Raw genomic sequence first — 19,613 nt, 5'->3', positions numbered from 1 at the left:
TATCCATGACATATGTGAACATTTAAATTGTTTACAATTTCTTATTCCAAATAATGCTACACTGAATATCTTTTTATACATGTGCAAGTATTTCTGTACAATAAAGGCCCAGAAGTGTAATTTCTATATGATGACATATTTAGAAGAATTATTGGATCTAAAAATTACCCAATCTAGAATTTAGTTAGTACCAACAAACTACCTTTCAAAAACATTATATAAAACTATACTCTCACAATTAATGTATTAGTAGTGCTATAGTTTAAATGATGGTGTCCTCCCCAAAATTCATGTTGAACATTAACCCCCAATGCAACAGTTTGAAGAGGTGTGGCTTTGGGGAGGTGATTAAGTTATGAGGGCTCTACTTTCGTTAACACTCTCATAAAAAGGCTTGAAGTTGAAGAGAACGCTCTCTTGTCCTTCCATCTGAGGACACAAAGTCTTCCCTTGTGGAGAGTACAGCAATAAGGCACCATCTTGGAAGCAGGGAGCAGCCCTGGTTCCTTGATCTTGGACTTCCCAGCCTCCAGAACCATGAGAGATAAATGTCTATTGTTTATAAATTACCCAGTCTGTGGCATCTTGTTGTAGTAGCACAAATAGCTATGAAGTGGATTACAGCTCCTTCAAAATGTGGCATATTAAAATTTAAAATATTTTATCAACCCAACACTTGAAAAAAATTATTTTTATATTTCTTTTAACACTTCCAATCTTATGAGTTTGTAACCTTTAGTAATGAACAGTAATTTGGGAAAGATTAAATTAAATTCCAAGGTACAGTGGAATATTACTTAGCTCTTAAATAGAATAAAGCAAACTCATGTATGTAGCCAAGGTTTATAATGTCATCTCTGAACAATAAACATACTTATCCTTCTCTTTTCCTCCACCGAATATAGGATGTAGTAAAACTCCACCAGTTTTTAGTTCATATGCCACTATTTTGTCTAGCTCCTAAGAAAGATATAAAAATAGAAGTCAGTAAAATTTTTTATGTATCAGACTGGAGAACTAACCTGTGAATTCTCATTTCCTAGAATCAGCATGTAAATTTCTTAAAGTAAGTAAAATGTATTTGGAGAGTATCTTCTTATCAATAAGGCAGAATACAAGGCTGGTAGAATGGTAAGAGCCAAACAGCCTTCTCTACTTTGTGAAGTCAGTGCTGGCCAGCAGCCTGTCAACTGTTTCTTATAGCTCTTCTCAACCTCTCTGACCCGTCTTCCAAGTTTAGTTCTTCCTTCTCTGAAAATGTTACTTCTGGGGATTTAGGCAAGTAAAAAGAAATCAGGATAATTTATGTCAGGAATCCATCATTTAAAAATTTTTACTTTCTAAAAATCAAAGTAAAAGAAAATGTTTACATGAAAAAATGATATCACCATTACTGTATTGGAAACTCACGACTAGTATAAAAAATATAGATGCAGGACAGAAAAGTGGTAAACAGCAGAGTGAAGTAGTTAACAGTTTGAATACTGGCTCTACTACCTACTAGCTATGTACTTTAATCAAATAATTTAACCTCTGTGTACCTTAGTTTCCTCATAAAATAGGCACAATAACAGGTAGTTAGGAGAATTAAGATTATTAATACATATTTATAAAATGTTTACAATAAATACAATAAGTATTGTGTTAATTTTCTTCTTCTTCTTTAACAGTTTCTGAAATGAAGAATAAACTCTTCCAGTTCTAGATGTTTGAATCTTAATAGGAGAAACAAGATGGTTAAAGTCCTTGGCTTTTTTGGCTTACTTGAGTTTATGCTTGGATGATAATAATATATAAAACAAAAAAGGCAAGAAGATGATGGGATTTGTTTAATGAAGCAATTAAAGGCTGACATTTTTCTGCCTGTGAGGAAAGAAGCTAAGCATGTTATAATTAAAATATATATGTATACGACAAAAATCAGCTAAGCAACCTACAGTTGTTGTTTTTCTTTTTGGCAAGAATTTTTTATTTTTCATTTTTTTTGCAGTTTTTGGCTGGGGCCGGGTTTGAACCCACCACCTCCGGTATATGGGGCCGGTGCCCTACTCCTTTGAGCCACAGGCAACCACCAAGAATTTTTTAATTTTTAAATAGCAGGAAAAAGATGTGACAATGATATGAATGCATTCAAGGATAAGCCAGCATATATTATGTGCAAAGGACCAGGCACATTACATATAGAGGGTGGCCATAAATTTCGTGTGCATGTCTCATACTCCCTGTCCATGGGATAGATATCACTATTGCCTTCCTTATACAGATAATGCTCAGAAAGACTTAACACAGTCACAAAGCTAAACAAATTTAGAAATCAAAGTGATAAATGATTAATATAAGGAGCCACTTCTAACAACTTATGTGATGGTTAAGAAGATGGGGGTGAAAAATCTTTAGGGGCCAATACTCACAGTGGAAAACTAGATAAAATAGTCTTTCTCAATAAAATGATTCCCATTTTGCCAGGAAAAATGAGAGACTTTTAACTGCTACTTTTAAAGCATTTTACAATCCAAAGGAGGTAAGACTTGAAAATCAAGAGCACACTCCCACGTCTTACTGACTTTCTAGTGGATAATGGATCTTGCTGTTGTTACCTCTTTAATCCAATGGCGATATTCATTAACACCAAAAGTTTTTTTCATCCAAAGTCCATAAATATAGCCTGAAATTCCCTTCAATACCCATTCATCAGACCTAAGAAAAAATAAAGATATAAATGACTTTCAGTCATAAAAACTTTTCAGACAATATCAAAGAAAATAATGAAGTAAGTATAGTGTGTCATCCCCTACCTGCTTAGAGAAATTGAAAGTTACTGATAAACTATGAGGTTTCCCAACTCCTTCTCACTGAATGGAATTCTGTATGTCCATTCATTATACCTTCTTCACATGTAGCTTTACCTTTAATTGTAAGGCTGCTTTATAGTCAATCTTATTTCAAGGATAATTTATCAGTGTATGTGCTCAACTCTGACAGTACTGTTTTCCTCCTGCAAAAATCTGTTCCTAATGTCTCTGCCTCTAAGGAAATACTTGCTCACAGTCAGGACTGTTTTGCTCAATTCTAAAAGGCCACAATCTATTATTGTCAATGCTATGCATTATGCCATTATCAACAACATTTTAAAACCTAAAGTTTAATTACTCACTTTACTTTTTGGTTTCTCCAGGAAAAAAACTAATACCATTCACTTATTTATTCATTTTTATATTCATCTATCCATCCATTAATCCACAACATTTTACCTACCATGTCCCAAGTACTATTCTTTAATGACACTATTATGTATAATTTTAGGAAAATTACAAATCAGGCGACCTTGTCATCTGCCCTCTTCCCCTCTAGCAAGAAAGAAAAAGAAATCAAGATTTACGTACTATATATAGTATAGAATGTTTACAATTATAAATTAAAATCTTAAGTTCTGTGTTTTCTTCAAAATTATGTCAAGTTAATCAAAAAAGAAAATAAAACGTGTACACACCTCTTATCTTCTTTTTCAATAAATTGTTACAAAGCTAAGCACTAGCAGGCAAATCTCTCTATCATTATCAGTACTGTACAAGAGCATTATTTTGCCTTAAATGTCACCTTGAATATTTCCAAATGCTTTGAATATTGACATTAGAATTCCAACTAGAATTTTCTGTATATTTAAGTTCTTACAAGATCTAAGTATTTAGTTTTTTAAGATACTGTTTTATCAAAACTCTTACTTTCTACTTATTGTAAATTACAGCAGTAATTAATTTCATGGCCAAAAAGTTAACATAAAATTTATATTTATCATTTTTCTTTAAATATTCAAGGGATGCCTGGAAAGCATCAAGCCACGTAATATGCAAAATCATATTAACAATGACTGGATACTTTCTGGACATCCTCATATATACAGAATAGTACAGTCACATACCAACTAGAGGGGGTCAGGGACTGACCTCAGAGACCATTTGTTTTCAAATGTTCAGTTGTTCAGCTTAACCATATGTGTGCAAATCACTGTGGTGGGGTCACTTCCTGACCATCCCCCAGTGGAATAATCAACCTGCCATTAGGGCAAAGGTCATTTTACATTGTAAGAAAATAGAATAAAAATAAACTTTCCTGATTTTTTTTTTTAACCAGTAATGGTGACTTTGAGTTCACTCACCAAGACATTCTGGATATGAAACAGCCAAAAAATTGCTGGGCCAAGGACTGGGCTAAACATCTTCTAGTCAAAGGTGTCTCATCTATAATCATAGCACTGTGTAAAAGATTTGTGCTGGAATTTAAAAGAAAACTAATTATAAACAAGAAGATAACAGTTGTTGAGTCAAAGTAAAATAATCCCACTTTTAAAATAATAGAAGTTAAGTTACGTATAAAAGAGAAATATAGTAATAGTCTCCCAAAGAGTTTTCTAATTTTCAAAATTTGACTAAAATTAATAATCTTAGTAATTTCTGCTGAAAGTGAGAAACACAATGTTTACCACTGAATTCCTTAAAATGTGTAAATAACTTTTTGAAGAGTGGAGGTGGAAGCCTCATAGTATATTAATCAGAAACTGATCCTTATATGAAAGGGTCTCTCAAAATCTTTTCCTACTAATAACTATGAATTCTTTGTGCTCTGTTTTTTACTTTCAAATACATTATCCCACTGGATGCTTCTAATACCACTCTGGAAAATTAAGGGACAGGATTATTATTCCCATTCTATAGATGAGAAGATTTAAGTTCAGTGAAAGTAAAATGACTGACTTTCAGACGTAAAACTTCTATATTTGAAACTTTTGAAAGAAAGGAGAGAGGGAGGTAAGGAGAGCAAAAAAAAGAAAAACGTTCTCTGTTTAAAAAAAGAAACAAACAAATTTCTGAACGTAATAGTAAATATTTAAATAGTACCAGGAAAAATAAATACTAGTTACCCAAATAATAATTTGTATGCTTTTAAAAAAATTTATAAGCAGGCGAGGTGTGGTGGCCCACACCTGTAATTCTAGCACTTTGGGAGGCTGAGGCGGGTGGAATACTTGTACTTAGGAAGGTGAAACCAGCCTGAGCAAGAACCCCATCTCTACTAAAAATAAAAAAATTAGCTGGCCATGGTGGCACATGCCTGTAGTCCCAGTTACTTGGGAGGCAGAGGCAAGAAGGTCACCTGAGCCCAGGAGTTTGAGGTTGCTGTGAGCTATGATGACACCACAGCATTCTTATCCACTGAGGGTAATAGAGATTTGTCTCAAAAAGAAAAAAAAGAAAGAAAAAAATTTATAAACAGAAAAGAGACTAAGAAATTTGAGAAATATTAGTGTCACTTAACTCTGGCTGATACTAATATATATCTTTTGAGTTACCTTATAATTTATTTCTTCATGTTTTTCTACATTTTTAAATTTTATTTTACTTCATTTTATTTATTTATTTTTTGAGACAGAGTCTCACTTTGTTACCCTCTGTAGAGTGCCATGGTGTCATAGCATCAAGCTCACAGCAACCTCAAACTCTTGGGCTTAAGCAACTCTCTTGCCTCAGCCTTCCTTCCAAGTAGCTGGGACAACAGGCGCCTGCAAAAATGCCTGGCTATTTTCAGAGAAGAGGTCATGCTCTGGCTCAGTCTGGTCTTAAACCTGTGAGCTCAGGCAATCCACCCACCTCAGCCTCCCAAGTGCTGAGATTATAGGCGTGAGCTACTGCACTGGCCCTGACATTTTTAAATTTCAAAAACTAGCCTTTTTGGCCAGGGGTAGTGGCTCATGCCTGTAATTCCTGCACTCTGGAAGGTCAAGAGAGGAGGATCTCTTGAGCTCATCAGTCAGGAGTTCACAACCAGCCTGAGCAAGAGTGAGACCCCCATCTCCACTATAAAAAGAAAAACTAGCTGGCTTTGTGGCAGGCAACTGTAGTTCCAGCTACCTGGGAGACTGAGGCAGGAAAATCATTTGAACCCCAGAGTTTAAGGTTGCTATGAGCTAGGCTGACACAATGACCCTCTAGCCTGGACAACAGAGTGAGAGTCTGTCTCAAAAAAACAAAAAAAACCCAAAAGAACCCCAAGATTTTTTACAAAGTGAACTACAGCTAAGTTAAAGGAAAAAAATTAAAAACGTATCTTAAGATTGATCACAAATCAGTGACTTTTCTCCAGATCATTAGCCCAAATTTAGGTGTTTCAAATTTGAAGAGATACCAACCTAAAAATGCTCATGGAAGCATAAGCAGCCACTTCAACATAAGCCTCATCAATGAATACAGTCTTAAAACAGGAGTATGGATATCGACATGTAAGAATTTCTTCATAAAATTCAAAGACTTCATGAAGGTATGATGTGGTATGTTTCAGCAATGGAAGAAGTTGGGGTAAACAAAAATGAGTAACCTGAAAACAAAAAGCAGAGAAGACCCTCTAAATGAAGGAGTTAACTTTAATACTTTAAATTTCATAAATATCTTAATTATAAATAATTATAAATAAATGTTCAAATCCAGTTTTCTTATTAATTTAATGAAGCTGAAAGAAAATGCTGTTGTAAAATTAGTTGAGTCCCTTACTGAACATGTTTACAAAATATACATTGTACTGTAAAATTAATGATTAGTTATGTCTGAGGAAATGTGGAATGCGTAGATACATTGAATTTCTTCTGATATGTCTATACAACAAGAAAGACTTTCCAAGGCTTATTATAAATTTACCTCTTATTTATAAATATATAACCTGGTCAGCATTGGACATTATACTACTCTCTTAGTAATCAAGAGTTAATGTCATTCTATCTGTATATCAAGAATAATTTTATAGTCTTCCTCTAATATTTCAACTATGCATTGATATCTGCAGGGAAGCTTAATGGTAGTTAGGAAATAAAACATGTCCCCAAGAGAAACAGCAGTTCTGGTTTTCTCATTATGTGATGTCTCACCTTGTTCACACTAATATCATATACTGCCTTGTGTTAAAATCCCAGGCCCAATGAGCAGCATCAACAATGACACAGGTCATTCAGGTTTCACGCAGGAGACTGAATCTGAGGTAATGTTTTTGAGTTGGACAAAAGTTTGATAGGTGAGGATGGTAAAAGAGAATATCCCAAAGTAAAAACAGGAAGAAATGAGTATGATCAGAGAATTATGAGTAAACTAGTTTTAATATAATATTAAGGTCAAATTCTAGCTAGAAGATTTTGAAAGCCCTTCTAAAGAGTTTTGAATTGTTGCAGAATTGTAAAGGCAAGGGAAGCTGTAAATGTACGATCAAAATTATTTTTTTTTGGTTAAGTATTAAACTAAATCATTATTAGGAAACCCCTTGGTACACAAATCACAAAAAAATACTACTCATCAAAAAAAGTACTCACTTTTAGAAAAACCTACATGATAGCAAATCTACTGGTAACGTAGGTAACAATTATTAAATATCTAAGACAGAGACAGACTAAGTTATGATATCTAAGTATTTAAGAAAAGTATTTCTCAACTGTCATTCAAAAACAGTGTGAAAAGATCTTCTAAAATACAAAATAAGTAAAAATCAAATGTAGATTTTAAAGTTGATCATTTATCAAAGACAATAAAGTTCACTGACAATCTTATCAGTGGTTGCTGCTTTAAGAGTCACTGTCAAGACAACAAAAACAAAAACGTTGGGCGGTGCCTGTGGCTCAGTGGGTAGGGCAGGGCACTGGCCCCATGTACCAAGGGTACGGGTTTGAACTGGCCCTGGCCAAACTGCAACAAAGAAACAGCCGGGCATTGTGGCAGGCACCTTTAGTCCCAGCTATTCGGGAGGCTGAGTCAAGAGAATCGCCTAAGCCCAGGAGTTGGAGGTGGCTGTGAGCTGTAATGTCACGGTGCTCTACTGAGGGCGATAAAAGTGAGACTCTGTCTCTTTAAAAAAAAAAAAAAAAAGAAAAAAAAATCACAAAATATCCTGAGTCTTTTTCACAAACGATTTTATTGTAAATTTCAGGAAAGTAAATACAAAAGGCATACTGAGGAGTTCACTGACAGTCTTTCTAAAGCTCATTGTTCTCAATTTTTATTCACGTAAATGAAAAAATGCTGACGTACACACGCTCAAAATATAGGCTTACATTATTAAAAAAAGAAAACTGAGTTGAAAACATAATGAAATGATAGAAAATAAAAAGAGATTCATTCAAATGTTATTTTAAACAAGTATAGAAGCCAAGAGAGTTAACAACTAATAAAATCATTTTCTAACCAGCACCAGTCTCATTCTTGGGGAGGCCTAAAATTACAATTTGGCCTATCAACTGATATACGATCTATAACATATGTGCTGAAAAGAAACTAGAAGTCTTCTGAGTTTGCTGACCAGAACTCTAATTCTACCTCAGACTTTTCTCTTTTCCTCTATAAAGTGAGAATAAATCTTACTCTTTAATTTACAATATTTCAGATTCCAGAGGTGGGATTATAATATTCAAAAACATATATACTATGCAAAAAGATGAAATTAGTAATGAGAATTAGTTACAGAGACTGACCTATACTCAAAATCAAAGCACAGCTGAACCTCTTTTGCAATGCTAAGCCCCTTGCTGACAAACCATCTGAAATTTAAACACAACAATTTGTTGAAAGGAATTCATTCATGAATTCGTATCATTAAATAACCAGACAAGGAAACATTTTCTCTCTAGTTATATTCTTAATAACTGAAAGAGTTAAGAAAGACTTACTATTTCACTAACCTTTTTATAAGGAATAAAAGGGTAAAAGGTGAGTAAGAAGAGAGAAGCTCTGACTTACTTCATGCATATATGGATCTACAAGTATTTCAAATGGTCCAATGGCCAAAGAGATATTTGACGCTGCTGTAGGAATGGTAAGCATGTAATGGAAGGTCTTTTTCCTCATATCATGGGTATATACTGTTTCCACCAAATCTCCATTGGAAACAGCCACCATGGCTGCATCCACTGTGAATTCTAATTTCCATGTACACAATTCAGAGTATGAATCAACACAAGGGAACCAAAATCTAGAAAAAAAGATCAACATTATAGAAAACACATGACAGAGTACCCTACATCATTCTCTGCATGCTAGTTATTTTAACATTTTTAGAAAATGAAGAAACTTTAGTTATTTGGCTACTGAAGCTTTTTTCTCTGCAAACTGAGGGATCTGATAAAATCAGTTTCCAAATATTATTTAGCAATATTAACCAATATGTTATAGCCAGTTCAAATCCTATCCCTTTAAAGAGTTAAGCAGTTCTCAGTTCCTATTTTTTTAATTAAAATAATTTTAACTTGTATATTTACATTAGTAAGTAATGTCATTTTCTTTTTTTTCCTTGTGACAGAGTCTTTTTCTGTCACCCAGACTAAAGCGACAGCCTAGTTCACAGAAACCCCAAACTCCTGGTCTGTAGTAATCCTCTTGCCTTTGCCCCCAGAGTAGCCTAGTACTATAGGTGCATGCTACCATACCCAGCTAATTTGTCTATTTTTAGTAGAAAAGGAGTCTCACTTTGTTTACTTAGGTTGTTCTTGAGCTCCTGACTTCAAGAGACCCTCTCACCTCAGCCTCCCAGAGTGCTAGGACTACATACAGGCATGAGCCACCATGCCCAGCCACATTAAGTCAGTTTTTATGGAGATTTATTTTCAGAAACTAAAAATAATTTATAAGAAATTTGTATAAAACATAATTAATATCCTGAATATATTCCTCAAGTTAGGAGACTGCTTTTTTGGAGTATGCAATGTGTTTTATAAATTCATACCTAGTACTGGTAAAGTCAGATATAAAATTTATATTGGATTTTCACCAGTTCAGGTTGGGTCTTCCTATGTGCCAGGTTTGGTTCTTGATATTGAGGGATACAAGACTGTGAGACATCCCTGGCTTAGAACAGTGTGAGACTATAAAATATTATAATGTAACACTTCAGTTTTTGGCCGGGGCTGGGTTTGAACCTGCTACCTCAGGCATATAGGGCCGGCGCTTTACTCCTTTGAGCATAAGTGCCGCTCATATAATATAATATTTCAACAACACATAATAAACTATAGAGCTAAGAGAATGAATATACCATAATTACACACAATAATCTAGGTAAATTTCACTATTAACTGACTGCCACACTAGAAAAAAAATTTTTTTCCCTTGGGGCTATGGTATTTTATTAGGTCACGAGACATGAGAGTTATATATGCTTCACAAGGCCCCAGGCTCAAAACTAACATAAGCTAACTACAATTCACCTGGCAGCTAATATATTAATTAACATTAAACAAAAAAAGGCACACATAAACAGCACAGTACACGATTCATTTACACAAAGTTCAAAAACAAGTGTAATTAATCTATGGTACTTTGGAAATCACAAGAGGTGGGCAAATAGTGAATGGAAAGTGGATAAGAGGGGTCTCTGTGACACTGGTAATGTTCTTGGTCTTGATCTGAGTGTGGATTACATGGGCTTGTTCACTTGTGAAAATTCATTGAGTTTCACGTTTACAATTTGGGTAATTTTCTGCATGCATGTTTTATTATAATATATAGCTTAAAAAAAGAAAGGATCAAGTAAAGTGATTATTTTAGAACAGGAGACTTGAAAAGGAGGGACAGGAAGAGAGAAAAAGAAAATTGAGAAGAACTAATGAGAATGATTTATAAGAGGTGTAAGTTCAGGGAGTCACGTTAATACTTCTCATAAATATAAACATTACACAGACACAAGAAAGAATGTAATTAGAAATACAATTATTGAAATATAGAAAAATTTATAATCTACCTTGTAGAATTTTGATACCCACAAGAGAAAACATGAGCACCTCTCTCTGCCATACTTCCCTCTACACTGGGTACTACAAAATGAAGACCTCCTTTTGGCTGATCCAAAGAAAAATTGATGTGTATCTTTAGGACCTTTAACTCTGCAATAAAAAAATACACAAACATTGATACATAAGTAACAGTGATAATAAAGGTAAAGACTTAACGCTCAACATAAAATGGAAATCAAAGGTGAGTTTTATCTGAAAGATCACGTTTAGCCTAGTTTAGGTTTTTATCATGTCTCTGCCTATAATAACTCAACAGCCTGCCTGCATAGGTGTTCCTACCTCCAACCAATTCTAATCACTGTTCATAGATTTTCCCAAAATATAGCTGTGGTCATGCCATAACCTCCTCTCAATGTTTAACAATGTGTAATGTCTAAAGAAAAAGTTTAAAACTCCTACACTGGACACTAAGCACCTTCCAAATCCAACCCCAAACTTGCTTTTCAAGTTGTATCCTCCTAGTATATTCTCCCATAAAAATGTTCACCCTAATTGACTTTGGGGAGTAGAAGTAGGGTAGGGGCTAGGAGAGCAGGAAGGACTACCAGAGAATTTGCCTTATTATGTTTTTTATGTTTCATTTCTACATAATAAATATGTTGTTTTCATAAAAAGATTAAAAAATATTTCTTTCAATTTCTTCCCAAACATTATGACTATTTGAACTATCTCCAAACCTTGAATATGCAATGGAGAACTTTTACGCTTGTCTATTAAACTGGGTAATCCCCGATAAACGCCACCCCATCCCCATATCTATGTTTCTGATACAAACGGAAAGAAGATATGCAGAAAACAAAAATTAAACAAAGTCTTTTACTTCCTTGTCTTGGTTAATTTTTAAAAGGCAGAATTTAGGGGGCAGCACCTGTGGCTCAGTGGGTAGGTCGCTGGCCCCATATACCGAGGGTGGTGGGTTCAAACCCCGCCCTGGCCAAACTGCAACAAAATATAGCCAGGCGTTGTGGTGGCCAACTGTAGTCACAGCTACTTGGGAGGCTGAGTCAAGAGAATCACCTAAGCCCACGAGGTGGGGGTTGCTGTGAGCTGTGTGATGCCACGGCACCCTACCAAGGGAGATAAAAAACAGTGAATGAGGTACTTTTGTCACAGCCCTTGATTGTCCTATTTTTGCTACCTTAACAAAAAAATCCTTTCTGTATATTTCAAAAGGTTAATTTATACTTTGAAAATATTAGTTTTCACATAAAATTATCTAGTCTCTGAATCTAGAATGATTTTACTGTTCAACCAATATAGCCTTGGTGCTTTACCATCAACATGTTTCCATAGCTCTGATGGAACCTTAATGCAAAGTTCTCCATTTCCTGCGTCAGGATCCACAGCACTAACTGCAGCTGCATAAGCATTGGAAAAATAGTTGAGATTTCTCCTGGGGGGAAAAAAGAGCCAACTTTGAATAACAGTAAGTCATGTATTTTACCAACCGTTTTCTTAAATATCATTTGATATCACTCATCAAAAAAAACTAAACTATTAAAATAATGGCATTATTTTCTATTCACAAATGTTATGACTATTATTATCGCATTCTTCATTAATTTAGGAATGCCAAAGGCACTACATGCTTATAATACAAATGGAAAGGACATATGCAGAATTTAAAAAACAATTTCTCTTTTTCAATCTGGAAAAAACTTGAATTGATTCAACAAGCCTTATAAAGTAACAAAAATTAAGACGTCTAAAACAAATCAGGATAAGATTTGATTCCTCAAAATGTAATACCACTTACTTCTACTACCCAGGAAATTACAATGTAAACTGGAAGGTACGGATTTTCAGCTGGTTTACTGTTAAATTCATGGAGTACTCAAGGAGTATTTGTCCAGTAATTATTTGGCCGTATTTCCCGTTGACAATAAGGAAAACAACACATACTAGTCTTACAGAACTATGAAAACATTGCTTTCACCAGATTTTCTAATTTTATCCCATAAAAACAATTTACATGTATCTACATATATATTACATTTCCTCACTGAAATCAGTTAAAGTAATATGAAAAGAATTGGAGAAAGGAAAAAGAAAAGGAATGGAAAGGGCAAGAAAACAAGAAAGGCAAATACCATAAGCCATATTCTTGTCATGCAACTTTAGTCTACTATCCTGCCATTAGGTGAAGCCATAAGATAAAGTCAGTGACATTTCCATAGCTTAATACATTTTTAATATAGTCAAAAGACACGTTTCATCTATAGAATGAAAATGAGAAAACACATTAAAGAAACATCAGGTGATTCCTTCCCCATCTTCATCCACCTTTTCACCAAGTAGGAAAGAAGTAAAATAAGATGGCTCTAACAACTATTCAAGGTTAACAAACCATAAAACATGACGTTGTGGAAGTAAAAAGACTGCTTACTATATTTTAACAATTTCTGTTAAATGTGTGAAAAAAGATGTAAAAGCTTCAGAACCATAATAAAAATAATAACTGTGTTTTAACACACTATATGTATGCATACTCTGGAGATGTTGCAGGTTGGGTTCCAGGCTATCACAATAAAACAAGTATTACACAAAATGAGTCACACAAATATTTTGGTTTCCCAGTGCATAAATGTTATATGTACATTAATCTGTAGTCTATTAAGTAGGAAATAGCATTATGCCAAAAAAACAAACAAAAAAAAAACACTGCATATACCTGAACTAAAAACTGCTTTCCTGCTAACAAATGCTAACAGTCACCCTAGCCTTCAGTGAGGTGTAACTGTTGTTCTGATGGAGGGTTTTGCCTCCATGTTCATGGCTGCTGATTGATCAGGGTGAGAGGTGGCGAAGGCTTAGAAGGTTATGTCAATTTCTTATAATCAGACAACAATGAAGTTGGCCAAATGGACTGACTCTTTCTTTCACAAATATTTGTCTGCAGCATGTGATGCTGTTTGATAGCATTTTATCCACAGAACTTCTTTTAAAACTGGCATTGATCCTCTCAAACCCTGCCACTGCTTTGTCAACTAAGTTTATCCCACCATCTTTACCACAAGCAGACTCCATCTGAGGAAACCATTTTTTTTTCATCTTTATGAAGAAACTCTTCAATCCATTAAAGCTTTATAATAAGATTGTAGCAATTCAGTCACATTTCAGTTCTTTTGCTCTTTCTACCACATTTATTATTACTTCCTCCACTGATGTTGTGAAGCTCCCAAAGTCATCCACGAAAGTTGAAATCACCTTCTTCTAAACTCCTGCTAATGTTCACATTATGGCCTCCTCCCATGAATCATGTATGTTCTTGATGGCATCTAGACAGGTGAATCCTTTCCAGAAGGCTTTCAATTTACTTTGCTCAGATCCATCAGAGGAATCATGATCTATAGCAGCAATATAGCCTTATGAAATGTACTTCTTAAGTAGTAAGACTTGAAAATCAAAATTACTTCTTAATCCATAGGCTACAGAATGGATATTGTATTAGCATACATGAAAACACCAACATTAACCTCTTTGTACATCTCCATCACAGCTCTTTGGGTGGCCAGGTGCATTGCCAAAGAGCAGTAATATTTTGAAAGGAATCTTCTTCTCTGAGCAGTAAAATGTCTCTGAGCTGGGCTGAAAATATTTTGTAAATCATGCTGAAGATGTACCATCATCCAGGCTTTGTTGTTCCATTTTATAGAGTAGCCCCAGAGTCTATTTAGCATAATCCTTAGAGGGTCTAGGATTTTCAGAATGGTATGAGCACTGGCTTTTATTTAAGGTCACCAGGTCCATTAACCCCTAATAAGAAAGTCAGCCTGTCCTCTAAAGTCAGGCATTGAATTCTCCTCTCTAGCTATGAAAAGTCTAGATGGTGTTCTTCTCCCAATATAAGGTTTCTTACACTGAAAATCTCCTGGTTAGGGTACCCAACTTTATCAATGATCTTAGCTAGTAGATAACTGTTGCAGCTTCTACATCAACTTTTGCTGCTTCACCTTGCACTCTGATGTTAAGGAGACAGCTTCTTTCCTTAAACCATTTCTAGCTTTTGATTTAAAGTGAGAGATGTGAGACTCTTCCTCTCACTGGAAAACTTACAGGCCATTGTAAAATTACTAACTGGCTTATTTCCAATTCTGTTGTGTCTCAGGAATACAGAGGCCCAAGGAGAGGGAGAGAGGTAGGAAACAGCCAGTCTGTGGAGCAGTCAAGAATACAAAGGTTTGCCGCCTAATTGTGGCACTCCAAAACAATCACAAGAGAAACATCAAAGATCACTGATCAGAAATCACCATAACAAACATGATAATGAGAAAGTGTGAAATACTGAAAGAGTTACAAAAATGTGACAGCCACACGAAGTAGCACGTGATGCTGGAAAAGTGGTGCCACAGACTTCTAATTCGTAAAAACCACGCTACCTGCCCAGCACAACAAAGCAAAATAAAATAAAACAAGACATAACTATTTTTAAATTATCATTCAATTAAAGTAACTTTTTTTTTCCTTTGGGATACAGTTCTACAATGTTGAACACATGTACAGATTCAGGTAACCCTTACTACAATCAGGATATAGACAGCTCTATCACCTTAAAAAAGGCCCCTGAGCTATCTCCCTTATGTCAAATAAATGGAATCACACAGAAAGTAACCATTTGGGACTGGCTTGTCTCACTATGGTTTTGAAATTCATCCAAGTTGTAACATGTATCAACAATTTGTTCCTTTTACCACGGAGGAGTATAACCTTGTGTAGATTGTACTACAGTTTATCTATTTAGCAACTGAAGGACATTTAGGTTTTTTCCAGCTTTTGGCCATCACAAATAAAGCTGTTATGAATATCTGTATACAGATTTTTGTGTGAAGTGTTCATTTCTGCAGTATAAATACCCTGAAGTGGGACTGCTGAGTCATTTTGTAAACATATGTTTAACATTTTAATGACTAGCCAAATGGTGTTCCAGAACACTGTACCACTCTGCATTCTCACCAGCATACACCAAAGTGCCAGTAGCTCCCATTTGTCATTAGCACTTAGTAACATACCATCTGATTTTAAGAACATTTTATATATCTACAGACAGTACTTAATTTTCAACAAAATTCCAAAAACATGAAATTTGAGAAACAGCTGCATAATCTTTATCTCTCTCCCAAGTTATTTGTAAAATACAAAAAAATTATAATAATGTTGGTTGTATATCAAAAAGAAAGCCAGATTTAAACATTAGAGCTCGTAGGTTTTTTTATGAGAAATTACTTTCACTTAATGTCCTCATTTCCTGAGAAGGCAGAAAGTAGTCAAAATAAAATGGGTAATTATCAATGGATTCCATATAAGTACCCATAAAATGGGTAATTATAAATGGAATCCATTGAGAAGTCAGTAATGAGTAATAATCTTCTGATGGTTTAGATTTCACTGTACAAGCCAAATATATTTTCTTTCATTAATTTCCAGAAGTAAAATAATATAGCTATTGATTATAATAGCTGTTTTCAATTTTCAGCATATTAATGACTGCAAAATATTGAATGCTCCTGCTCTATAACCATTACCATCCACATCTCCCAGTCCATGTAGAAACACAACTTAAAGATGAGTAATGCTAGAGATAGATACTGAAATACTAGCAAATTAAGGGAATCCAAAGAATTTCCTCTAAGAATTTATTATATATATCCCTGTTAAATTAATCTGATAATGTTTTGTCAAATAAAGAATATTTCCTTCTTAATACTATAGGTGCAGATTTCATTAAACTTCAATTTTGTCGGGGCGTAGCAGTTCACACCTACTATCCTAGCACTCTGGGAGCCCGCGTGGAAAGATTACTTGAGTTCAGGAGTTTGAAACTAGCTCTGAGGAAAAGCAAGACCACATTTACTCAAAAAAAAAAAAAGAAAAGAAAAAGAAAAATTAGCTAGGCGTGGGGTTAAGTACCTATAGTCCCAGCTACTTGGGAGGCTGAGGCAGAAGGAGCACTTGAATCCATAAGTTTGAGGTTGCAGTGAGCTATGATGATACAACTGCCCTCCAGCCTGGGTGAAAGAGCAAGACTCTGTCTCACCAAACAAACAAACAACTTCAGTTTTAATTATTTATAAATATTTCCTCTATTTTAAAAAATTTTTATGAAAGTACAATATATATCAGAAAAGTAAACATGCCCTAAGTGTACATCTGGTGAATATTTATAACTAAAAAACCCAAGTAATAAGCCAATACAAAAATGAATAAAGATGACTTTTTAAAAAATAAAACAAGGGGGGGGAGGCGGCGCCTGTGGCTCAAAGGAGTAGGGCGCTGACCCCATATGCCAGAGGTGGTGGGTTCAAACCCAGCCCCGGCCAAAAACCACAAAAAATAAATAAATAAATAAATAAATAAAATTTCTTTTAAAAAAATAAATAAATAAATAAATAAAACAAGGCTCAGCACCTGTGGCTCAAGTGGCTAAGGAGCACCACATGCACCTGAGCTGGCGGGTTCGAATCCAACTCAGGCCCGCCAAACAACAACGATGGCTGCAACCAAAAAATAGCCGGGTGTTGTGGCGGGTGCCTGTAGTCCCAGCTACTTGGGAGGCAGAGGCAGGAGACTCGCTTGAGCCCAGGAGTTGGAGGTTGCTGTGAGCTGTGATGCCACAAGCACTCTACCCAGTGTGACAGCTTAAGGCTCTGTCTCAAAAAAATAAATAAATAAAAATAAAAAATAAAACAAAATTTGATTTGATACCATGAAATAAGGCTGCTTATAGAAAATCTACCTTGACAGATTTTTCTATGAAAAAGCCTAGGAGATTTCACTGATTACAAGCTCAAATATGAGCCAGTACTTAAAAGCAATTATTTTTAAAAGGCTAATGAATTTTAATGAATTTAAAAGGCTAATGAATTTTATTTCTTATACTAGAAATACTGTATATAAAGGAGAAAATGAATCAACTACAAAGTATGTGTTGATCAGCACAAATAGGAATAAGCATATCTAGTTCTAGGATTACTACATTCAAGGAAACACAATGTCACTTCTGAGATTGTGAATAGAAGGCAAGGGGGATGGTAATAAACTGGGAAATAGTTTCACATGAGGAACGGTTGAGCGTAATCTAAATAATGCTGTAATCTAAAGAGAAAACTTACGGGAAAAATAATATTTAATTAGGATAAGTTTGTGAATTATTAAGCAAAATTAACTGGAGTTCTACATAATAAAGAACTTCCCAGATTTAGAAATAATGAGAGGGGTACTTTAAAATAAAGTGAGATCTCCATAGCTGGTAGCATTCAAATAGAAGGTGAAATATTACAAAAAAAACTTCATGTTGGAGTTTAAGCAAAATGAATCCTAGTATCTCTCTAAGTCTATGACAACTTAATTCTAAGCAATACTGCTAAGCCTGATGGGAGTGAGGTATTGTAGGTGAGTTAAAATATAAAAGTGTTCACATTACTAACTATAATCAATAATGTAATCTACCATATATTAATAAAACAACATTTAAAAAAAGTCTTCATTAAAATGTAGACTCCTCTCCCCCAACAGCAATTTATTTAAATCACTATTAACTGAATAGCTTCTTCAGCAATATACTAAAACAGAAAGCTTCATTTCCACTGCCACTCCTTGGTACTAATGGAGACAGAAGACAGGAACTAAACTGATGCTTGATACTGTGGCAAGTTGACACTTTTCAACCAAGATAAAAATGCCTTCTCAAAGTGGCAAAGCCTATTTAGGGAAAGGAAAGAAACAAAGAGGAAAAGGACATGTCAGCAACTGTGGGCTATCTATCCATACGTAGAAACAGTTTCTCTGGCAAAGTCCACATTTATTTTATTCTAAGAGAAAAACATAGCAAACAAAAACAAAACCACTAAAGAGCCATAGCTTCTACAGAGACAATCTACAATCTGCCTACAACACATAAGATTCAAACACAAAATACAGTTGGAGAAACTTCAAGTACTAAAATTATTTTACTGGCCATAGTAAACAAAAAAAAAAAAAAAAAGGAGGCCTATGAGATAATTAAACAAGTCAGCCAAGATTTACCTGGATGAAAGAGTAGAGATGCCCTTTAGTCTCTTATCTATTTCCTTTCCTTACATCCTCCTATGGATTAAAGCAGGGGTCCTCAAACTTTTTAAACAGGGGGCCAGTTCACTGTCCCTCAGACCCTTGGAAGGCCAGACTGCAGGTCCCGGGAAGAGTCGGCTGCTAAGCAGGGCAGGCAGAGGCAGCAAAAACACCCAGAGGGCCGGATAAATGTCCTAGGCAGGCTGCATGTGGCCCATGGGCCGTAGTTTGAGGGCGCCTGGTTTAAAGTAAGTGATTCTCAACCAATGTAAGCATACTTTATCAAAAATAGGAAGGCCTGGCACTTTAAAAGAAACAAGAAAATGTGATTAACTAGTACATTACTTCTTTGACTATTAGAATAGTTTTCTATGTATAAAAGATTAAATTTTACCACTGAATTGGAAATTTCATTTTTAATTTTGAAACTCCTATAATTATTTATTTACTGGAAATTTTATTGGTTCATTAAGGAAGAAGTCTAGCAGCATGTTAAAGACCTTAGCTTCCTTTCCCAAAGTTCCCTTGAAAAATAACGTTATTCATGGGAGATAATTTTTCACATTTAACTGTCAGTGTTTTGTCTGTGTCTTATGCATATTAAAAACAACAGTGAATCCCTTTTTGCTATGGCAATCAGAAATAAGAGAACCAAATCTGCAGTCTTCCTCTAGGGAACTGTGCAGAAACTTAATAGCATATGCCCACCACCCTATACATGTTTACCCTTCATGCTAATTTTTTTTTTTTTTTT

The 19,613-nt window shown here is 34.9% G+C and overlaps 1 protein-coding gene across 4 annotated transcripts in view; it reads right to left on the bottom strand.

Annotated features, from left to right (window-relative positions):
- The window catches only part of TAF2 (TATA-box binding protein associated factor 2), a 72,716-nt gene that overhangs the window by 43,118 nt on the left and 9,985 nt on the right, over positions 1 to 19,613 (bottom strand). For 3 of the 4 annotated variants that reach the window (XM_003782382.2, XM_023517279.1, XM_023517282.1), the window contains exons 4-10: positions 12,088 to 12,206; positions 10,762 to 10,903; positions 8,766 to 8,997; positions 6,185 to 6,369; positions 4,157 to 4,270; positions 2,598 to 2,697; positions 875 to 960 (exon numbers count right to left, since the gene is read on the bottom strand). In XM_003782382.2, coding sequence (XP_003782430.1) covers positions 875 to 960; positions 2,598 to 2,697; positions 4,157 to 4,270; positions 6,185 to 6,369; positions 8,766 to 8,997; positions 10,762 to 10,903; positions 12,088 to 12,206 — 978 coding nt within the window. Of the gene's footprint in view, positions 1 to 874; positions 961 to 2,597; positions 2,698 to 4,156; positions 4,271 to 6,184; positions 6,370 to 8,765; positions 8,998 to 10,761; positions 10,904 to 12,087; positions 12,207 to 19,613 lie in introns of those variants that run through there. The other variant, XM_023517280.1, reaches the window with a different exon arrangement.

This window comes from Otolemur garnettii, unplaced genomic scaffold, assembly GCF_000181295.1.
Source record: "Otolemur garnettii isolate 467f Iridium unplaced genomic scaffold, OtoGar3 scaffold00004, whole genome shotgun sequence".
Taxonomy (NCBI): Eukaryota; Metazoa; Chordata; class Mammalia; order Primates; family Galagidae; genus Otolemur; species Otolemur garnettii.
Note: the sequence above shows the minus strand (reverse complement) of the source record. Positions and strands in the feature narration are given on the sequence as shown.